The sequence below is a fragment of the Bufo gargarizans genome, chromosome 11 (assembly GCF_014858855.1).
Source record: "Bufo gargarizans isolate SCDJY-AF-19 chromosome 11, ASM1485885v1, whole genome shotgun sequence".
Lineage (NCBI taxonomy): Eukaryota > Metazoa > Chordata > Amphibia > Anura > Bufonidae > Bufo > Bufo gargarizans.
Window position 1 is genome coordinate 40705099 of NC_058090.1, and position 19060 is coordinate 40724158.

At 42.7% G+C, this 19060-nt stretch overlaps 1 protein-coding gene across 1 annotated transcript in view; it reads right to left on the minus strand.

Moving 5' to 3' along the window:
• SPTBN5 (spectrin beta, non-erythrocytic 5) overlaps positions 1-19060 on the minus strand; it is a 250075-nt gene that overhangs the window by 16563 nt on the left and 214452 nt on the right. Inside the window, 7 exon segments of the mRNA XM_044271814.1 lie at positions 4849-4925; positions 6322-6413; positions 7123-7212; positions 8975-9043; positions 13769-13858; positions 18006-18086; positions 18487-19059. Of these exon segments, the coding sequence (XP_044127749.1) occupies positions 4849-4925; positions 6322-6413; positions 7123-7212; positions 8975-9043; positions 13769-13858; positions 18006-18086; positions 18487-19059 (1072 nt within the window).

The window sequence follows — 19060 nt, forward strand, 5'->3', positions numbered from 1 at the left end:
TTACAATGCAAGTCAATGGGGACGGATCCGTTTGACGTTGACACAATATGGTGCAATTTCAAACGGATCCGTCCCCCATTGACTTTCAATGTAAAGTCAGGAGTCCCTTTTATACCATCGGATCGGAGTTTTCTCCAATCCGATGGGACGCTTTAAATTTAAAATATACCATCACCATGGGAACGCCTCTATGTTAGAATATACTGTCGGATATGAGTTAGATCGTGAAACTCAAATCCGACAGTATATTCTAACACACAGGCGTTCCCATGGAGATGGGACGCTTCAGGTTAGAATATACTAAAATAACTGTGTACATGACTGCCCCCTGCTGCCTGGCAGACCCCCCCCCCCCCCCCCTGTTTTTAACTCATTGGTGGCCAGTGCGGCCGACCCCCCCTCCCCCCCTGTAGTTAACTCTTTGTTGTCCAGTGCGGCCGGCCCCCCTCCCTCCCCTGTAGTTAACGCGTTGGTGGCCAGTGGGCCCTCCCTCCCCCTCCTAATGAAAATCTCCCCCCTATCATTGGTGGCAGTGGAGAGTACCGATCGGAGTCCCAGTTTAATCGCTGGGGCTCCGATCGGTAACCATGGCAACCAGGACGCTACTGCACTACGCTACTGCAATTTGTAGAAGCATTATACTTACCTGCGAGCAGCGATGTCTGTGTCCGGCCGGGAGCTCCTCCTACTGGTAAGTGACAGGTCTGTGCGGTGCATTGCTTAATGATCTGTCACTTACCAGTAGGAGGAGCTCCCGGCCGGACACAGACATCGCTGCTCGCAGGTAAGTATAATGCTTCTACAAATTGCTATGTAACCATGGCAACCGGGACTGCAGTAGTGTCCCGGTTGCCATGGTTACCGATCGGAGCCCCAGCGATTAAACTGGGACTCCGATCGGTACTCTCCACTGCCACCAATGATAGGGGGGAGATTTTAATTAGGAGGGGGAGGGCTCACTGGCCACCAACGAGTTAACTACAGGGGAGGGAGGGGGGGCCGGCCACACTGGACAACAAAGAGTTAACTACAGGGGAGGGAGGGGGGGCCCACTGGCCACCAACAAGTTAACTACAGGGGAGGGAGGGGGGGCCGGCCGCACTGGACAACAAAGAGTTAACTACAGGGGAGGGAGGGGGGGCCCACTGGCCACCAACAAGTTAACTACAGGGGAGGGAGGGGGGGGCGGCCGCACTGGACAACAAAGAGTTAACTACAGGGGAGGGAGGGGGGGCCCACTGGCCACCAACAAGTTAACTACAGGGGAGGGAGGGGGGGCCGGCCGCACTGGACAACAAAGAGTTAACTACAGGGGAGGGAGGGGGGGCCCACTGGCCACCAACAAGTTAACTACAGGGGAGGGAGGGGGGGCCGGCCGCACTGGACAACAAAGAGTTAACTACAGAGGAGGGAGGGGGGGCCCACTGGCCACCAATGTGTTAACTTCGGGGGGGGGGGGGGGGGGGGGCCTGCCCCCTGCTGCCAGGCAGCAGGGGGCAGACATGTACACAGTTCTTTTAGTATATTCTAACTAGAAGCATCCCCATCACTATGGGAACGCCTCTGTGTTAGAATATACTGTCGGATCTGAGTTTTCACGGAGTGAAAACTCAGCTCTGAAAAAGCTTTTATGCAGACGGATCTTCGGATCCGTCTGTATGAAAGTAACCTACGGCCACGGATCACGGACACTGATGCCAATCTTGTGTGCATCTGTGTTCTTTCACGGACCCATTGACTTGAATGGGTCCGTGAACAGTTGTCCGTCAAAAAAATAGGACCGGACGTATTTTTTGGACGGACAGGATACACGGATCACGGTCTCGGCTGCAAAACGGTGCATTTTCCGATTTTTCCACGGACCCATTAAAAGTCAATGGGTCTGCGAAAAAAAAAACGGAAAACGGCATAACTGCCACGGATGCACACAACGGTCGTGTGCATGAGGCCTAATTTGGGAGATGACCACTCCACTAGAGTTTGGAGGACCTTTCTCGCGCATATCCTAATGTATCCGTATGTTTCCTTACAATTAGGCCGAACGCACACGGCCGTGTTCCGCGGCCTAGATCGGTCCGTGGTATGCCAGGTTGGATTCCTGATTGCGCACGGCGTCATAGCAACCAATGACGCCATGCGCTCCTGCTCTGAACTGGAATCCAGCCCGGCATACCACGGACCGCTCTCGGCCGCAGAACACGGCCGTGTGCATTCGGCCTTACTCATGTTTCCATAGGTTGGGAATCTTTTCTGCATAATTTGTGCGAGTTGATCACACTTACCAATGTGATATACGACTGGACTTTTCTTTTGTCCAGTTCCTGTTAAGGGAAAAATATATTTCCTGTTTGACATGAAAAGATATATAATGTAACCCATGTATCTGTTGTTTTCCATGTATATGGAAAAATACATTGTTTGTCGTTGATGAAAAAAGAAAATAAATAAAGAATTACCAAAAAAATAAACTAAATGAGAGATTTTCTTTTCTGGCTGATCATTTCATACCAGGAGGTGTGTTTTCATTGGTTCCACAAGTCACATGCCCTCCCCATTCACATAAAAAAATTGGTTTAATTCACAGAATACAGCATAGTAAGCCAAGCAGAGAAAAGTTCCTAAAGCCTATTTACTTTGTTCTTATTAAGACGTTGGTTGGGCGGTATGTGCGCATGATGCTGTAAAAAAATCTATACAGCAGCAGCGCTGTATATATTGGTCTATTTTTGCCTGTCAACTTTTGGTGTATTTAAAAAAAAAATGATAGGTATATAGCTCTTTAACCCCTTCAGGACATAGCCATTTTTCACCTTAAAGGGGTTCTGCAATTTTTTTAGCCTGATCAGGCTCCTGCCTTTAGCACAGGGTTTCTCAACTCCGGTCCTCGGGACCCACCTACCAGTCTGGATTTGAGAATATCCCTGAGAATGAATACCTGTAGTAAGTCCTGATGCATTGACACTAATTATATCACCTGCTCAATACTAAGGAAATCCTGAAAACATGACCGGTAGGTGGGTCCCGAGGACCGGAGTTGAGAAACCCTGCTTTAGCAGGACCCTGATCAGACTTAGCTACACCATGATTAATATTAAATTAGATGGCCGGCTCAATATATATTATAAAGTATATTTACATTAATTTATAATATATTGTTCTTAGAATAAAGGATATATGTTTTATATATAGAGTCAGCCATCTAATTTAATATTAATTATAGCAGCTGAGTGGTGAAGCAGGCTGGGCCATATCCCGGTGAGCTTTCTCATTAGAAGTATATTCATTAGCTACAGTATACGGTACCATGGCAAGCCGGAAGCCTGTGACGGCGTCTGGTTGCCATGGTAACCAGCAGGACGCTGCCACAGCAGCACAGCGACCCGATGGGGAAGGGAGGGAGCTCCCTCCCTCTGTGAACCCGTCAAGCATCGGGTCACTGTAACAGCACAGCAGCAGCCCGATGGGAGAGGGAGCTCCTTCCCTGTTAACCCTTTCCATACAGGGGGACCGCAGCATGGAAGGGGTTAAACAGCTAACATCAGTTCCAGCACCGATGTCGGCCATTTCAAGCAGAGTGTCAGCTGTATGCTGACACTGCTAACCGTTTAGGCCATCCTGAAAGGGGGGGGGGGGGCTGGGTGTTCGACAGCTTGTTCCAGTTCCTGCCAATATTCTGCAACTTCGCACAGCTATTGAAGAGGGGTGGACCAACATTCCACAGGCCACAATCAACAACCGGATCAACTCTATGCGACAGAGATGTGTTGCACTGCGTGAGGCACATGGTGGCCACACCAGACTGGTGGTATCCAGTAAGGCAGAACTGTGCACATTTCAGAGTGGACTTTTATTGTGGGCAGTCTAAGACACACCTGTGCAATATTCATGCTGTATAATCAGCATCTAGATATGCCACACCTGTGAGGTGGGATGGATTATCTCGGCAAAGGAGAAGTGCTCACTAACACAGATTTAGACAGCTCACCTCTTTACTAGGGTACCTTACTCTCAGCTCCGGTAACAGGCAGTGCGCGCAGTGCTCACTCACTGACGTCACGTGCCTGCGCCACCTAGTGGGAGAAGCAGGCACGCGACATCAGTGAGAGCGCAGCCCGCACTGCCTGTTACCGGAGCTGAGTGTAAGGTACCCTAGTAAAGAGATAAGTGCCGATTTAAAGTTACGGATTACAGTTTATAAATCTATACTCCTGTGAGCGGAGGGGCCCTGTATATTCTAACCATCGGATAGAATATACCACCGGATCTGAGTATACCCGGCATATAAGATGACCCCCGATTTTTAAAAATAATTTCTAGTGTTAGAAAGTCGTCTTATACGTCGGAAAATACGGTACATATTTAACAAGGTTCTGATCCCCACAGTCACAGTGTAGTGCACAGTACAAGCAGGGACAAATACTACGGTATAAAACTGTAGTTCCATGTGCCATCTGCTGTTTACAAACCCAAATTGCACCCTGAATTTTCTCACTACTGTTTGTACGCACTTCGTTCTCTAGAGAAACACAATATCGCTCTGCGCTCACGCAATTCCCCTGTGATCGCTAGCGCTGCTACATCTGTAGGCACATATGCACAGCAGCTTCAGTCCTGGACACCTCGTACCTGTGCTGTAGAGGTGGTCTTAACCCCTGGAAACAAACAGTATATAATGTGATGGAAAAATTAATGAAGCCAGCAAAGGAGGCAATATGGACAATCACAATACATTAGTAAGTGCCTTGTATTACCTTTCTCTACATCATAAGTGCCATTTACCGAAGTGAGAAAACCTCTTTAATCGTTCGCTTGAAAAATATCATAATTACAAACTCGCAACTGTGTTACCCCCAATTGTTTGGATCCAGATTTCCATCTTTCTAGCAGTGGGAGCTGAGAATATGTATTCAGATCCGTCAGTGGCTCTGGAAATAGAGAAATGTGATGTCATCGCACTAGTATTTTCATTACACTTCAAAACAGGTATGTGCTTGAAGTATGATCCACCTACTCCCCTTCCCACATCATAGCGTCAAATGTGCAGAAGTGGAGATCTCTGTAGCTGTTCAGTTTTAAGGGGGTTATCTAATCCCTATAATGATCCCCAGAATGCCAGGGCCCCTCCTCTAGAGCATACTTACCTGCTCCCCGGGCACCCGTGGGTGACGCTATTGGCTGCTGCCACCTCACGGGATGTTTTAATCCACACAACGTGGAGATGCAGTGGCGGCCGTGCAGGGATCCAGAGGCACGCGGGTGTCTGGGAGCTGGTAAGTATGCTCTACAGGAGGAGCCTGGGCATTCTGGAGATCATTATAGGGATTGGATAACCCCTCCTCATGTAGGTGCTACAGGCAAAACCACAGGTAAAAGAGCTCTACAAACAACATTATAGATCTCAGCTTCCTGTGTATGACTGGCAAGGAGAAGATGGGTGACAAAAGGGCCGTTATCAAAATTGTGGCATTTTAATTATGAACATTCAGGAAGGAGATGCAATTCCCTTACCTGGAGTTTGGAGGTGCTGTCTGCCTCTTCCATTTCACAGGGGCTTCAGAAGAGCTCAACAGCGCCCCCCAACTCTGTTGTTGTTTGTGGTTTCTCTAAAGACTATACGGGAGATTTATCAAGACTGGCGTAAAGGAAAACTCACTTAGTTGCCCATAGCAACCAGATTCCACCTTTTATTTTCCAAAGGAACTCTGAAAAATTAAAGGTTGCTATGGGCAACTAGGTTTTCCTTTACACCAGTTTTGATAACTCCAGCTATGTGCAGTCCATTGAGATACTGGTAGCTGTAAATGTCAAGACTTGTGATGAGACACTTGGGCAATCACAGGAGATTGCTACCAATGGAACCCTCCACCCCAAGTATGTCATTATTTCATGTTAAGTAGTTACAAAGGAGCAAATTCACGTTAGGGCTTTTTAGCACTAGATCCTGTATTAGTGGGCGTTAAAGCGTATTTCTTCTGTAGTAAGTGATGACATAGCGCTGGTGTCCAGTGCAGTCAATGATGGGCACAGCAGCCTCTACACAGTGACGCCCCCGGCCATGCACTATTCCACTGAAGTCAATGTGGCTTTTTCCTGCACAGTGTTACAATTCACTGTAGAGCGGGCGGCTGGGGGCACAAGTGTGAAAGAGAAGAGCAAAAAAAGACCTTGAGCCCTTGTTTTTTTCAGAGTCAAGGATCCAAAACATCGGACCCCCAATGATTAGATTTTTTTACAGTATTATGGCGTATCCAAACAGCATAGTTATATGAACTCCTCTGCCTTCATTATGGGCAGTCGTGTAGAGATGCCACAGTACCGTACCTGACACTGAAGGTGTTTGCTTTTCCCGAAGGATCCCTTATTCTTTCACAGACTGCACCCACCAAGCTTACTGAAGGAATTGCAGTTTCATTCTGAAAGAGAGATCACATGCATATTTTTATATATCTACCATGGGTTAATTATACACCTATTAAGCTTCCTTAACGAGGTTCCCATTGAACTAAATACTAACTCTATAAAATCATATGCAGTGGGCTGCTCACAAAGTGAAGGCGGCAGCCAGAAATAATTTAATCAATTAAAAGGGCTTTCTGAGATTTAAATACTGGTCGGTGGGGATAAACACCGTGGACCCCCGCTGATCAGCTGAGAAGGCACCATAGCTCCAGTGAGCGCAGAGGCTAGACTAGCCTAGCTTGAATGACTTTGGTATTCCTATCTGCGTATTTAAAAACATTTTAAAATAGGAATCCGAAGTCCGCTTTGGTACCGAGCCGGATTCCTATTTTAAAATGTTTTTAAATACGCAGATAGGAATACCAGAGTCATTCACCAAAGTCTCGCACCAATTCGACAAAATTTTGCTACACGGAGCCCATAAATTTTAATGCTGTATGGAAACACCATTACAATGTTTTTTTTAACAAATAGACTTCGGATCTATGATCTAAAGCTCGATTCGCTCAAGCCTAGCAGTGGCCTTCTTCTATCAAGCACAGCGCCGTACATTTTATAGTGGCCATGCTTGGTATTGCACTCAGTTCCATACAGTTTTAGGGTGTTGAGCTGCGTCTAGGCCTCGTGACCGATGAATTACATCCCATGTTCAGGGTACAATACCTTAGCTTCATCCCTCTTGGCCTGATAGAAGCTCATGATGTGTCCACGCAATGTGATGTAGAAGGAGTTCCAGAAGCCGGCTGGATTTTCCTATATGTAGTACATAGTTTTTATACATAATATACATTAGAAGTGGGAAGGTGAAGAATTGACTAGTAGAATCAATCAATATTTCCATAACCTACTATGTCACAAATACAATATTTTCAGCATTCAGATTTTAGGGTGCATTCACACAACTGTGAAAAATTGATGTGTTCAGAACTATTGAAGTCTACGGGCTCTTCACATGGCTGTTTTTTCAATGGCCTGTCAATAACATATGTCCAAAAATGGGACACATGCTATTTTTGGCCATTTTGAATTCAATGGGTTCCTTTTTAATGGCTGTTGATACAAAAGTACACCTGTCTAATGGCCTTTAAAAACAGGGGTGCTATGTATAAAGTAAAAAAAAAAAAAAACAGCAACTCACCACAGGCACATGCAGGAGCATTGGCTTTTGCTCACCACTGGAGGCAGCAGGACCTGACTCTCCCAGCATTGTGACGTCACATGATCAGACTGGGAGCCTCAGGTCCTGCTACCTCCAGTGTGGAGCAAGCGTTTCTGCTTGTGCCTGTAGTGAGGCATTTGTATTTTTTTACACTACCACTGGTGGAGGTGGGGGCATTATTTATTTCTTTATTTATACTAATGGCAATGTTGGGTTGGGGTTAAAAATATAAATAAATAAATGCACCAGTGAAACAGCTATTAAAAATGGATGACAAACAGGTGTTAAAAATGGATAGGCAGTAAGGAAATGGATAGACACTAGGATGCAAAACGGTCATAAAAAATTTACGTTTATCTGTTTTTTATAACGTCAGTATTTTTTACTGTCCTGTGAATGCACCGTAACTAGAACTAAACAAGTTTTCCAGCTTTATGTATGTAAAATGTAATATACTGTCAACTTTATGATATATTTTGTGATTTAATTTCTCATCATTTTGAAAATCTCTGCTTGCTGTTAGTGAATGAAGACATTCTTGTTTTTGTCTTTTGACCAAACAGTTCTAAGGAGGTTATACCTCCATTAACTCACTAATTTGTTTACCTATTTGCCCCCACCTTAGGTGGCCAGGGTTGTGGCTGCTCCATTGCATTGCCTCATGGAAACTAGCCTTAGGCTGGGTCACGTCACCGATAAGTTTTCTGTGCTTCTGATCCGTCAGAAGAACAGAAATAAACAAAAAAAGGGATCCTGTATTTTAAGCATCTGTTATGCAAAGCTAAGCACATATTGCATCCTTTTTAGCGATTTCCATCGCAGGTCCGTTATTTTACTTTGTCCGAGACCATGTAGGACTTTTTTTTTCTCTGTCTAAAATAACGGATCTTAGATCGAAATGGCTAAAATGGATGTAAAATGGGCATAACTGAGCATAACGGATGCTTAAAATGGGGATGGATTAGATTTACGGAAAGCTAACTGTGATGTGAACCCGGCCTTACCTGTGAGAGTTATTAGGTCTGTGTGAGTTGTCAGTCTCTGGTTGTTCCTGTTCCCTCACAGCAAGCAGAGGGCATGCAAATGGCAAATGGTGAATAACTGAAACAAGTAGACACTATAGCAGAAAGCTGCATACTTTTTTTAAATAGTTTAATGTAGATTATATGTATATATATTCTTGTATTTATATAATGTTAGATGCAGATGTATATAATAAGAAGATATTCAGGAGGGAGGATGCATGCTAACCACCTGCCTGCTGATGGCATAGGCTGCTGTGATCATTAGTTGTGGCCAGGCACGTAATCTATAATATACACAGATGAGATGAATGACGTGCGGTCAGTCTCATACCTTTCCACCTGGCTGATGCGTCTGTTTTGCCTCCATAAATCCATTTATTACTTTATCAAAGGAAGGACTCTGGGAAGAAAACAGAAGGGAAAAAATGGAATAAGCCAAAACTACAGATCTGGTGCAAAGTGGAGGTACTGGGGCGCAGTTACTGTGTATAGTAAGACCGTGTAAACTTAGTCTTAAACTGCTCCAAATTTATCAAAGTGACGGATGCCGGATGATATACCGGTGAAACTCAAAATATTAGAATATTGTGCAAAAGTCCATTTATTTCAGTAATGCAAATTAAAAGGAATTGCATTAATGCAGCTTAAAATTAGAATATTGTGAAAAGGTTCAATGTTCTAGGCTCAAAGTGTCACACTCTAGTCAGCTAATTAATCCATACCCCCTGAGCAAAGGCTACCTGAGATTGTGACTGAGGGTTCATAAGCTGTAAGCCGTAATCATCCAAATTATAACAAATAAAGGCTTGAAATATCTCGCTTTGCATATAATGAGTCTCTCATATGTTAGTTTCACCTTTTAAGTTGCATTACTGAAATACGTTAACTTTGCACAATATTCTAATTTTTCGAGTTTCACCTGTATATGTTGCATCTTTAGACTCTCTTTAGATAGTCTAGCAGTTGGCTTAAAGGGGGTTATCAGGTTTCCTCAGGATGGGTCATCAATATCAGACCGTGGGGGGGGGGGGGGGACACCTGGCACCCCACCAATCAGCTCTATGAAGAGAACGCAGGTCTCCTTAAATGGGAACACGGGCAGTTGTGGTTACACTACTTCTCATTCAAGTGATGGGGTCGGAGGAGATGTAATTACACTGCTCGTTGCTGTAATGTTGGCGGCGGGCAGGCAAACAGTGAAGAGAAGGCAGCGCTCGTACGATTGCTGCGTTCTCTTCATACAGTTGATCAGCAGGGGTGTCAGGAGTCAGACCCATTTGACCGGATATTGAAGACAGGTCATCAAAATAGGGCAAGGCAACCCCTTAAATTTGACTCTAAACTGTAAAGAGTTAACAACCTCTTATCGGGGTACACTACCAAAAAGCAGTTTCTGAGATTCTTTTCAATCGGCAGCGGGGGAAGCACCATATTTGTGCAAAATTGAGCCATTTTTGGTGATTTTTACATCATTCTCGCCACCTTGAAAGGTGAGTAGATATATATAATGAAATGGCTGAGGTGGCTCACTCCTAATTCGCTCTGACGTGGTGCTTCAAACCCAAAAAAGAGGGAACACCCAACCCTCTGGATAGTGGGTAAATGTATATAGTTGAAATGGGCGAGCACTCATACACTCTGCATCCAATTGAAATATATAGAATTAAATCAAAACATGAAATATAAAAAATACCCATAAAATATTAAAATGCTATCTATAAATTAAAAACAAAACAGTACAGATGGTTGTATTGTTTTCAATGCATGGTCAGGTTACTAAATCATATATACTGTGTATATATATATATATATATATATATATATATATATATATACATACATACATACATACACACACACACACACACACACACCCCGTATTTTTCGCTTTATAAGACGTACCTGATGATAAGACGCACCTAGGTTTTTGTGGAGGAAATTAAGAAAATAAAATATTTTTAACCAAATGGTGTGCTTTTGGTGGGTTTTGAACTTATGGGGGATCTGTGGAGGACACTGTTATGGGGGATCTATGGAGGACACTGTTATGGGGGATCTGTGGAGGACACTGTTATGGGGGATCTGTGGAGGACACTGTTATGGGGGATCTGTGGAGGACACTGTTATGGGGGGATCTGACCCCATTACATTGGACCCCAGTTATAGCAGCCCAGCCATCACATATAAAGTGTATGCAACAGCCCCTAGCAGTGCTGCTTTGCTAAACTAGCAGTAATCGCTTATCTGCAGTACTGACTATGCACGCTGTGTATACAGATCAGGAAGCGCTATGCCGGTCTTCAATAGACCTCGATCAGCCCTGCACTGAGGCTGTACAGCACTGTATTCTGTTGTACAGCCTCTCTAGGGGGTGTATTCCCCCTGTACTGGGGCTACTATGTCAGCCCGAGTTACAGGAGAAATCAATAGTTAAAAAAAAAAAATGACCTTATGGGGGACACAAAGTCTAAAATAAGATAAAAATTCACATAAAAAAATCCCCCCAAATCCGGTATTTAGAAAAAAAAAAGTTTTTTAAAATAGAAGAAAAAAAATAAAATAGACATATTTGGTATCACCGCGTCTGCAACAACCGGCTCTATAATAATATCATATGATCTACCCAATCAGATGAATGCCGTAAAAAATAAAATAAACATTGCGCCAAAACAGATTTTTTTTTTTGTGAGCTCATCTCCCAAAAAACATAATGTTAATCAGTCAAAAATTCGTATGTACCCCAAAATGGTAGCAATAAAAACGTCACCTCATCCCGCAAAAACAGAGCCCCCACACAAGACCATAGCCAGAAAAAAAAAATGGTTCTATGAAAATTGCACTACAAAAACATAATTTGTTTTCTAAAAATGGTCTTGTAATGCAATGTAAAAAAAAAATAGACATATATGGTATTGCCACGTCCGAAACAATTGGCTCTACAAAAATATCACATGGTCTTCCCTATCAAGTGAACGGTGTAAAAAAAATTGAAAAAAAAATTAAAATTATGCCAGGTTTTTTTGTCACCTCACAAAAATCATAATATCAATAAAAAAAATCGTATGTACCCCAAAATGGTAGCAATAAAAACGTTGCCTCATCCCGCAAAAAAACAAGCACAATACTATAGCCAGAAAAATGAAAAAAAATATGGCTCTAAGAAAATGGCAACACAAAAACATGATTTTTTTTTCTAAAAATGTTTTTGTTGTGTAAAAATAAAAAAATAAAATAGACATATTTGGTACTGTGGCATCCGTAATGACCGGATCTATAAAAAATACCCCATCAAGTGACCGGTGTAAAAAAAGAATAAAAAAATGACACCAAACAGCTTGTTTTTTTGTGACTTCACCTCCCAAAAATGAGATAAAAAGCTACCAGAAAGCCAAATGTACCCCAAAATGGTGCGAATAAAAACTACAGCTTGTCTTGCACAAAATAAGCCCTCGTGCAGCTCATTCAACAAAAAATAAAAAAAGGTTTTGCTCTTAAAAACCGACAGAAAATTCCATGTAAAAAAATCCAGATGCCGCTACTTCCCTTCAGAGCCCTGACGTATCCCCAAATAACAGTTTACAACCACAATTGGGGTGTTACTGTATTCAGGAGAAAGTGGGTAGCAAATTGGGGGGATATTCTCCTGTTACCTTTTATGAAAAAGAAAGTTTGGGCCTAAAGCACCATTTTCTTGTAAAAAATAGAATTCAATTTTTCATTTTCACACCCAAGTACTAAAAATTCTATGAAGCAGCTGTTGAGCTTCCTTGGGTAGTGTAGTTTACAAAATGTGGTCACTTTTGGGGGGGTTTTCCCTGTGGGGTTACCCCACCAGGGCCTCTTCAAATGCAACATGGTGCCCAAAGACCATTCCAGCAAAATCTGCCCTCCAAAAACCATATGGTGCTCCTTGCCTTCTGTGCCCTATACAGCGGTTATTTGCATGTTTAATATAGGGTGTTTCTGCAAACTGCAGAATCAAGATAATAAATATTAAGGTTTGTTTTGTTGTTAACCCTTGATGTGTTCGAGGAAAAAATTTATTAAAATTGAAAATGTTCAAAAAAAAGTGACATTTTGAAATTTCACCTCTATATTGCTTTAATTCCTGTGGAATACCTAAAGGGTTAACAACATTTCTAAAAACTGTTTTAAATAGTTTGAGGGGTGTCATTTATGGGTTGGTTCTATTATGTAAGCCCCACAAAGTGACTTGAGAACTGAACTGGTCCTAGTTTTCTTAAAAATTTCTAAAATTGATTCTAAACTTCTAAACCTTCTAGCGTCCTAAAAAAAATAATTTACATTACTAAAAAGATGCCAACATAAAGTAGACATATGGGGAATGTTAATAAATATTTTATGAGGCATCACTATCTGTCTTAAAAGCAAAGAGATTTAAACTTAGAAAACAGTGAATTTTTTTCACATTTTCGTTAACTTTTGGATTTTTTTATAAATAAAGGCAAAACATATTGACTCAAATTTACCATTAACATGAAGTACAATGTGCCACGAGAAAACAATCTCTGAATGGCTTGGATAAGTAAAAGCGTTCCAAAGTTATTACCACATAAAGTGACATGTCAGATTTTCAAAATTAGGCATGGTCAGGAAGGGGGTAAATGGCCTGGAAGTGGTTAATAAAGTGGGCGGGGCCAGAGCGTGACCGAGTTAGTGATGTGCGCTGCCCGCTGCGAGTATAGTGAGTACTGCAGAAAAGCAATTACAGCTAGTTTAGCAAAGCAGCACTGCTAGGGGATGCTGCATACACTTTATATGTGATGGCTGCTCTGACTGGCCTAGCTTAATGAAGTTCAGTGACTGCGCCGGGCCCTGCTACTATCCTGATAGCGCCCCTGTTTACATGTCACTGGTACATCGCAGGCCGCAATGCCTATGCTGGCCATGTAATACTGCTCTATTCACTTTATAAGACGCACTGCCACTTTCCCCCACTGTTGGGGGTAAAAAGTGCGTCTTATAAAGCGAAAAATACGGTATATATATATATATATATATACACACACATACACACAATGCATCGACAATTTGACAATCGTGCACATTTGTTTGTATCGTGTGGGGAGGGATGATGTGATCATGATCTGATTTTTGCACTTACTGGTGACGTTGGTGTAGGTAGATCAGGTATTTTTGTTGGTCCACTTGACGAGTCCACATTAAGTTCTAGCAGAAGATCAGGCTTCACCTCCTGCATAGGAAGGACATTTATAATCATGAGCATTTAAGTACAAGCTGAGTTGGATGGTTAAAGGGATATTCCCATCTTAAACATTAAAGGGGTTGTCTCACTTCAGTAAGTGCCATTTATCAGGTAGACAAAGTGAATACAAGGCACTTACTAATGTATTGTGATTGTCCATATTGCCTCCTTTGCTGGCTGGATTCATTTCCCACCATATTACACACTGCTTGTAAAATACCATTTTTTTTTTTTTTATTTTTTTTTTAGCTGAATCCAAAAGTGGATTTAAAAGGAATGGGAAAAGAAGGACGTGTTTTAACTGGTTCCACTCCTGGATTTGGCAAAAAAAAAAAGCCATAACAAAACTGCATTGATGTTTCTCCAAGAAAATGCTGTATGTGAAACAAAACTTTTGGCAGATCCAGTGAATGTAACAAATAGGGTTTTGACTTGTTCTTTAATTAATGCTGACTCTTTATTTAAGTCTCAGGCCTTAAAGGGACACTGCCAGGCCTTCTGAGCATAATTAGATCTTTACATGCCCTCCTAGGTCTTGTAATAAGTTTCCAATTCATATAAGTATTATCCCTGTGCGCATTGTAAAACGTGAAAAATAATCTTTATAATCACCTGTCAATCAACTGTCCTTTATTCCCAAGGGGTGTTCGTTGCGCCGCATTTGTGCCCAGCCGCGCCCCAACTGCTGGATCCTTAAGCGCCCAGCACCCTCACACGCCGGGATCACATCGTGCCTGCGTCCCCTATTGAGGACCGATGACCGTAACTTCGTATTGGGCATGCGCAGGATCTCCGAATGTCGGGGACAGGAAAATAGCACCCAGCGAAGTGAATACTAATGAGATGGGTGTGTCTAAGGATCCGGCAGTTGGGGCGCGGCTGGGCACAAATGCGGCGCAAAGAACGCCCCTTGGGCATAAAGGACAGTTGATTGACAGGTGATTATAAAGATCATTTTTCACGTTTTACAATACACACAGGGATAATACTTACAGTACAGACCAAAAGTTTGGACACACCTTCTCATTCAAAGAGTTTTCTTTATTTTCATGACTATGAAAATTGTAGATTCACACTGAAGGCATCAAAACTATGAATTAACACATGTGGAATTATATACATAACAAAAAAGTGTGAAACAACTGAAAATATGTCATATTCTAGGTTCTTCAAAGTAGCCACCTTTTCCTTTGATTACTGCTTTGCACACTCTTGGCATTCTCTTGATGAGCTTCAAGAGGTAGTCACCTGAAATGGTTTTCACTTCACAGGTGTGCCCTGTCAGGTTTAATAAGTGGGATTTCTTGCCTTATAAATGGGGTTGGGACCATTAGTTGCGTTGTGGAGAAGTCAGGTGGATACGCAGCTGATAGTCCTACTGAATAGACTGTTAGAATTTGTATTATGGCAAGAAAAAAGCAGCTAAGTAAAGAAAAACTGAGTGGCCATCATTACTTTAAGAAATGAAGGTCAGTCAGTCCGAAAAATTGGGAAAACTTTGAAAGTGTCCCCAAGTGCAGTCACAAAAACCATCAAGCGCTACAAAGAAACTGGCTCACATGCGGACCGCCCCAGGAAAGGAAGACCAAGAGTCACCTCTGCTGCGGAGGATAAGTTCATCCGAGTCACCAGCCTCAGAAATCGCAGGTTAACAGCAGCTCAGATTAGAGACCAGGTCAATGCCACACAGAGTTCTAGCAGCAGACACATCTCTAGAACAACTGTTAAGAGGAGACTGTGTGAATCAGGCCTTCATGGTAGAATATCTGCTAGGAAACCACTGCTAAGGACAGGCAACAAGCAGAAGAGACTTGTTTGGGCTAAAGAACACAAGGAATGGACATTAGACCAGTGGAAATCTGTGCTTTGGTCTGATGAGTCCAAATTTGAGATCTTTGGTTCCAACCACCGTGTCTTTGTGCGACGCAGAAAAGGTGAACGGATGGACTCTACATGCCTGGTTCCCACCGTGAAGCATGGAGGAGGAGGTGTGATGGTGTGGGGGTGCTTTGCTGGTGACACTGTTGGGGATTTATTCAAAATGGAAGGCATACTGAACCAGCATGGCTACCACAGCATCTTGCAGCGGCATGCTATTCCATCCGGTTTGCGTTTAGTTGGACCATCATTTATTTTTCAACAGGACAATGACCCCAAACACACCTCCAGGCTGTGTAAGGGCTATTTGACCATGAAGGAGAGTGATGGGGTGCTGCGCCAGATGACCTGGCCTCCACAGTCACCGGACCTGAACCCAATCGAGATGGTTTGGGGTGAGCTGGACCGCAGAGTGAAGGCAAAAGGGCCAACAAGTGCTAAGCATCTCTGGGAACTCCTTCAAGACTGTTGGAAGACCATTTCAGGTGACTACCTCTTGAAGCTCATCAAGAGAATGCCAAGAGTGTGCAAAGCAGTAATCAAAGCAAAAGGTGGCTACTTTGAAGAACCTAGAATATGACATATTTTCAGTTGTTTCACACTTTTTTGTTATGTATATAATTCCACATGTGTTAATTCATAGTTTTGATGCCTTCAGTGTGAATCTACAATTTTCATAGTCATGAAAATAAAGAAAACTCTTTGAATGAGAAGGTGTGTCCAAACTTTTGGTCTGTACTGTATATGAATTGGAAACGTATTACAAGACCTAGGAGGGCATATAAAGATTTAATTATGCTAAGAAGGCCTGACAGTGTCCCTTTAAATACTTCAAGGGAATATGTCATCAGAAAATGACAATTGTTTAACCCCTTCAATCACCAGTGACATAGGCAAACGTCACAGTGGCTGAGGGAATGTATGGAGCGGGCTGCTGCATTGAGCCCCCTCCATACGCGGATGGTGCCAGTTGTATCATACAGCAGGCTCCCGGCCGCAATGATGGGATACAGCAATGGCACTGAACCTCATCATTTAACCCCTTAGGTGCCATGATCGAAACCTGTAAGGTAAGGCAGAGTGCCTTCCGATCGGAGCCCCTACAGTGAAATGGCACAGCTTAGCAGGGACAGTGTCAGAATCCTGTTCATCCCAATAGATCTATATTAGGGTGAATAGGAATACAGATCAATAGATCCCAGGTTCTAGCTCCCTAAGGGGGCTACTAGTAATTAAATAAAAAGTAAAAAGAATAACAGTGATCAAAAAGTTGTATGTACCACAAACACAGTACCAATATAAACTACATTTCATCACGCCAAAAAAATGCCCTCATTCAGCTGTTATTGGAAATATAAAAAGTTATGGCCTTTTTTTTTTAAAAGGTTTTTATTTTTGAAAGGTAGTGCAAAAAAAAAAAAAACTATACAAGTTTGGTATCGCTGTATTCGTATTGAGCCACAGCCATTTTCCAATAAAAGACATGGTAAATTATAAAAGGTGCCCTTTAAAAAATACAACTTATCCCACAAAAAATAAGCCCTCATATGGCTATAGAAAAGGAAAATTAAAAAAGTTATGTCTATTGGAACGTGGGGGGGAACACAAATGCAAAACCAAAAATGGGCCTGTACTTAATGCCTCATTCACACGTCAGTGTTTGGTCAGTGATTTTCATCAGTGATTTTGAGCCAAAACCAGATGCGGCTCTAAACACAGAACAGGTGCAGATGTTTCCCTTAAATCTTATGTCTGTGGAGGCTCCAATCCTGGTTTTGGCTCAGAATCACTGATGGAAATCACTGACCAAACACTGGCTGTGAAAGAGGCTTAAAGGGCATCTGTCAGCAGATTTGTCCCTATGACACTGGCTGACCTGTTACATGTGCACTTGGCAGCTGAAGGCATCTGTGTTGGTCCCATGTTCATATGCGCCCGCATTGCTGAGAAAAATTATGTTTTAATATATGCAAATGAGCTTCTAGGAGCAACAGGGGCGTTGTCATTACACCTAGAGGCTCCACAATTTATCCACTTTCACAGGGCCAGGGGTGGTGATGTTTTCATTGCCTGGTCTTATCAATCAAAGTGCAGAGGGCAGAGAGAGAGCAGAGCATCTAGGTGTAATGGCAACACCCCCGTTGCTCCTAGAGGCTCATTTGCATATATTTAAACATAATTTATCTCCTTTATCAGCATTAAATCAAGTTTACCCAAAACAAAATGCCCCATATTCTCAAATCAAAAATGACATTACCAAAGTTCTAACAGGTGGTGTCTCAGGAATCAAGGCAGAGAGAACTGGGACTCTTGGAAGTTCAGCCAATGGCTTCCTCTCCTGCAGGGTGAACAGACATAAAGCACATGTACAAATGAGACTACTTTCACATCTGTGTTTTCCTTTCCGGTTTCAATAATACAACCGCTGCATCTGTTCAGAACGTTGTATTATATTGAAAATGAACATGCTGGATCCAGCATCAATGGGAGCAGGACAAGTTTGTTTCATGTACGAAAAAAACGGATCCAGCACCATTGGCTTACAGATGCCAGATCCGACATGTTCAGTTTCCCATGCAAGCAGCGTTTATGTGTGCGTCAGGAGAAGACAACAAAATAGAACAGAATGCATTCTGGAGCACTCCATTCCGGTTTGTTCAGTTTTGTCCCTATTGACAATGAATGGGGACAAAACTGAAGCGTTTTGAGAACCTCAAAAACAATGAAACTCTACATACCACAACATCGCTGTGTACTTTTCCTGAGGACAGGTCAGAATTAAGTGACAGTAGTGTTGAAGAATTTGTTGGTTTCACAAAGGATCTTTCCTCAGGTTGGTACTTGGTGTCCTCTAAAGTAATTAAGGGTGTATTATTGTCTAGGATTTCCTCTGCAATTGGCACTTTTAAGCTTTGGTATGTCTGCACTGAAGACAGCGGTTGCTGAGAAGCAGACAAGGTCGGTTGGGATTCAGTTAATCTAATAGGGTTTTCCAAAATTGGGATCTGGAGATCAAGAAGATTTGGGGTAACCAATGGCTGTGGCCTTTGTTCTGTTACAGTTTTGTTGCTCTTTACATCCAAGTTGTCCAGTAAACCACCATAAATCACTGAACTGTTCTGGGGTGTGGTGCCCAGTGTTTCCATGGGAGGTCTACTGGAAAGGCCTGAACCCCTTGCACTCCCCAGTCTTTGGGGGAATACTCTTCTGTCTGATGGCTTCCTCTTTAGAGAAGGTACTCTGATGAAGGTTTCAGGTTTCTTCTGTCCTTTTTCTTCAAAGTCAATTTGCGTAAACAGTTTCTGTTCTCTC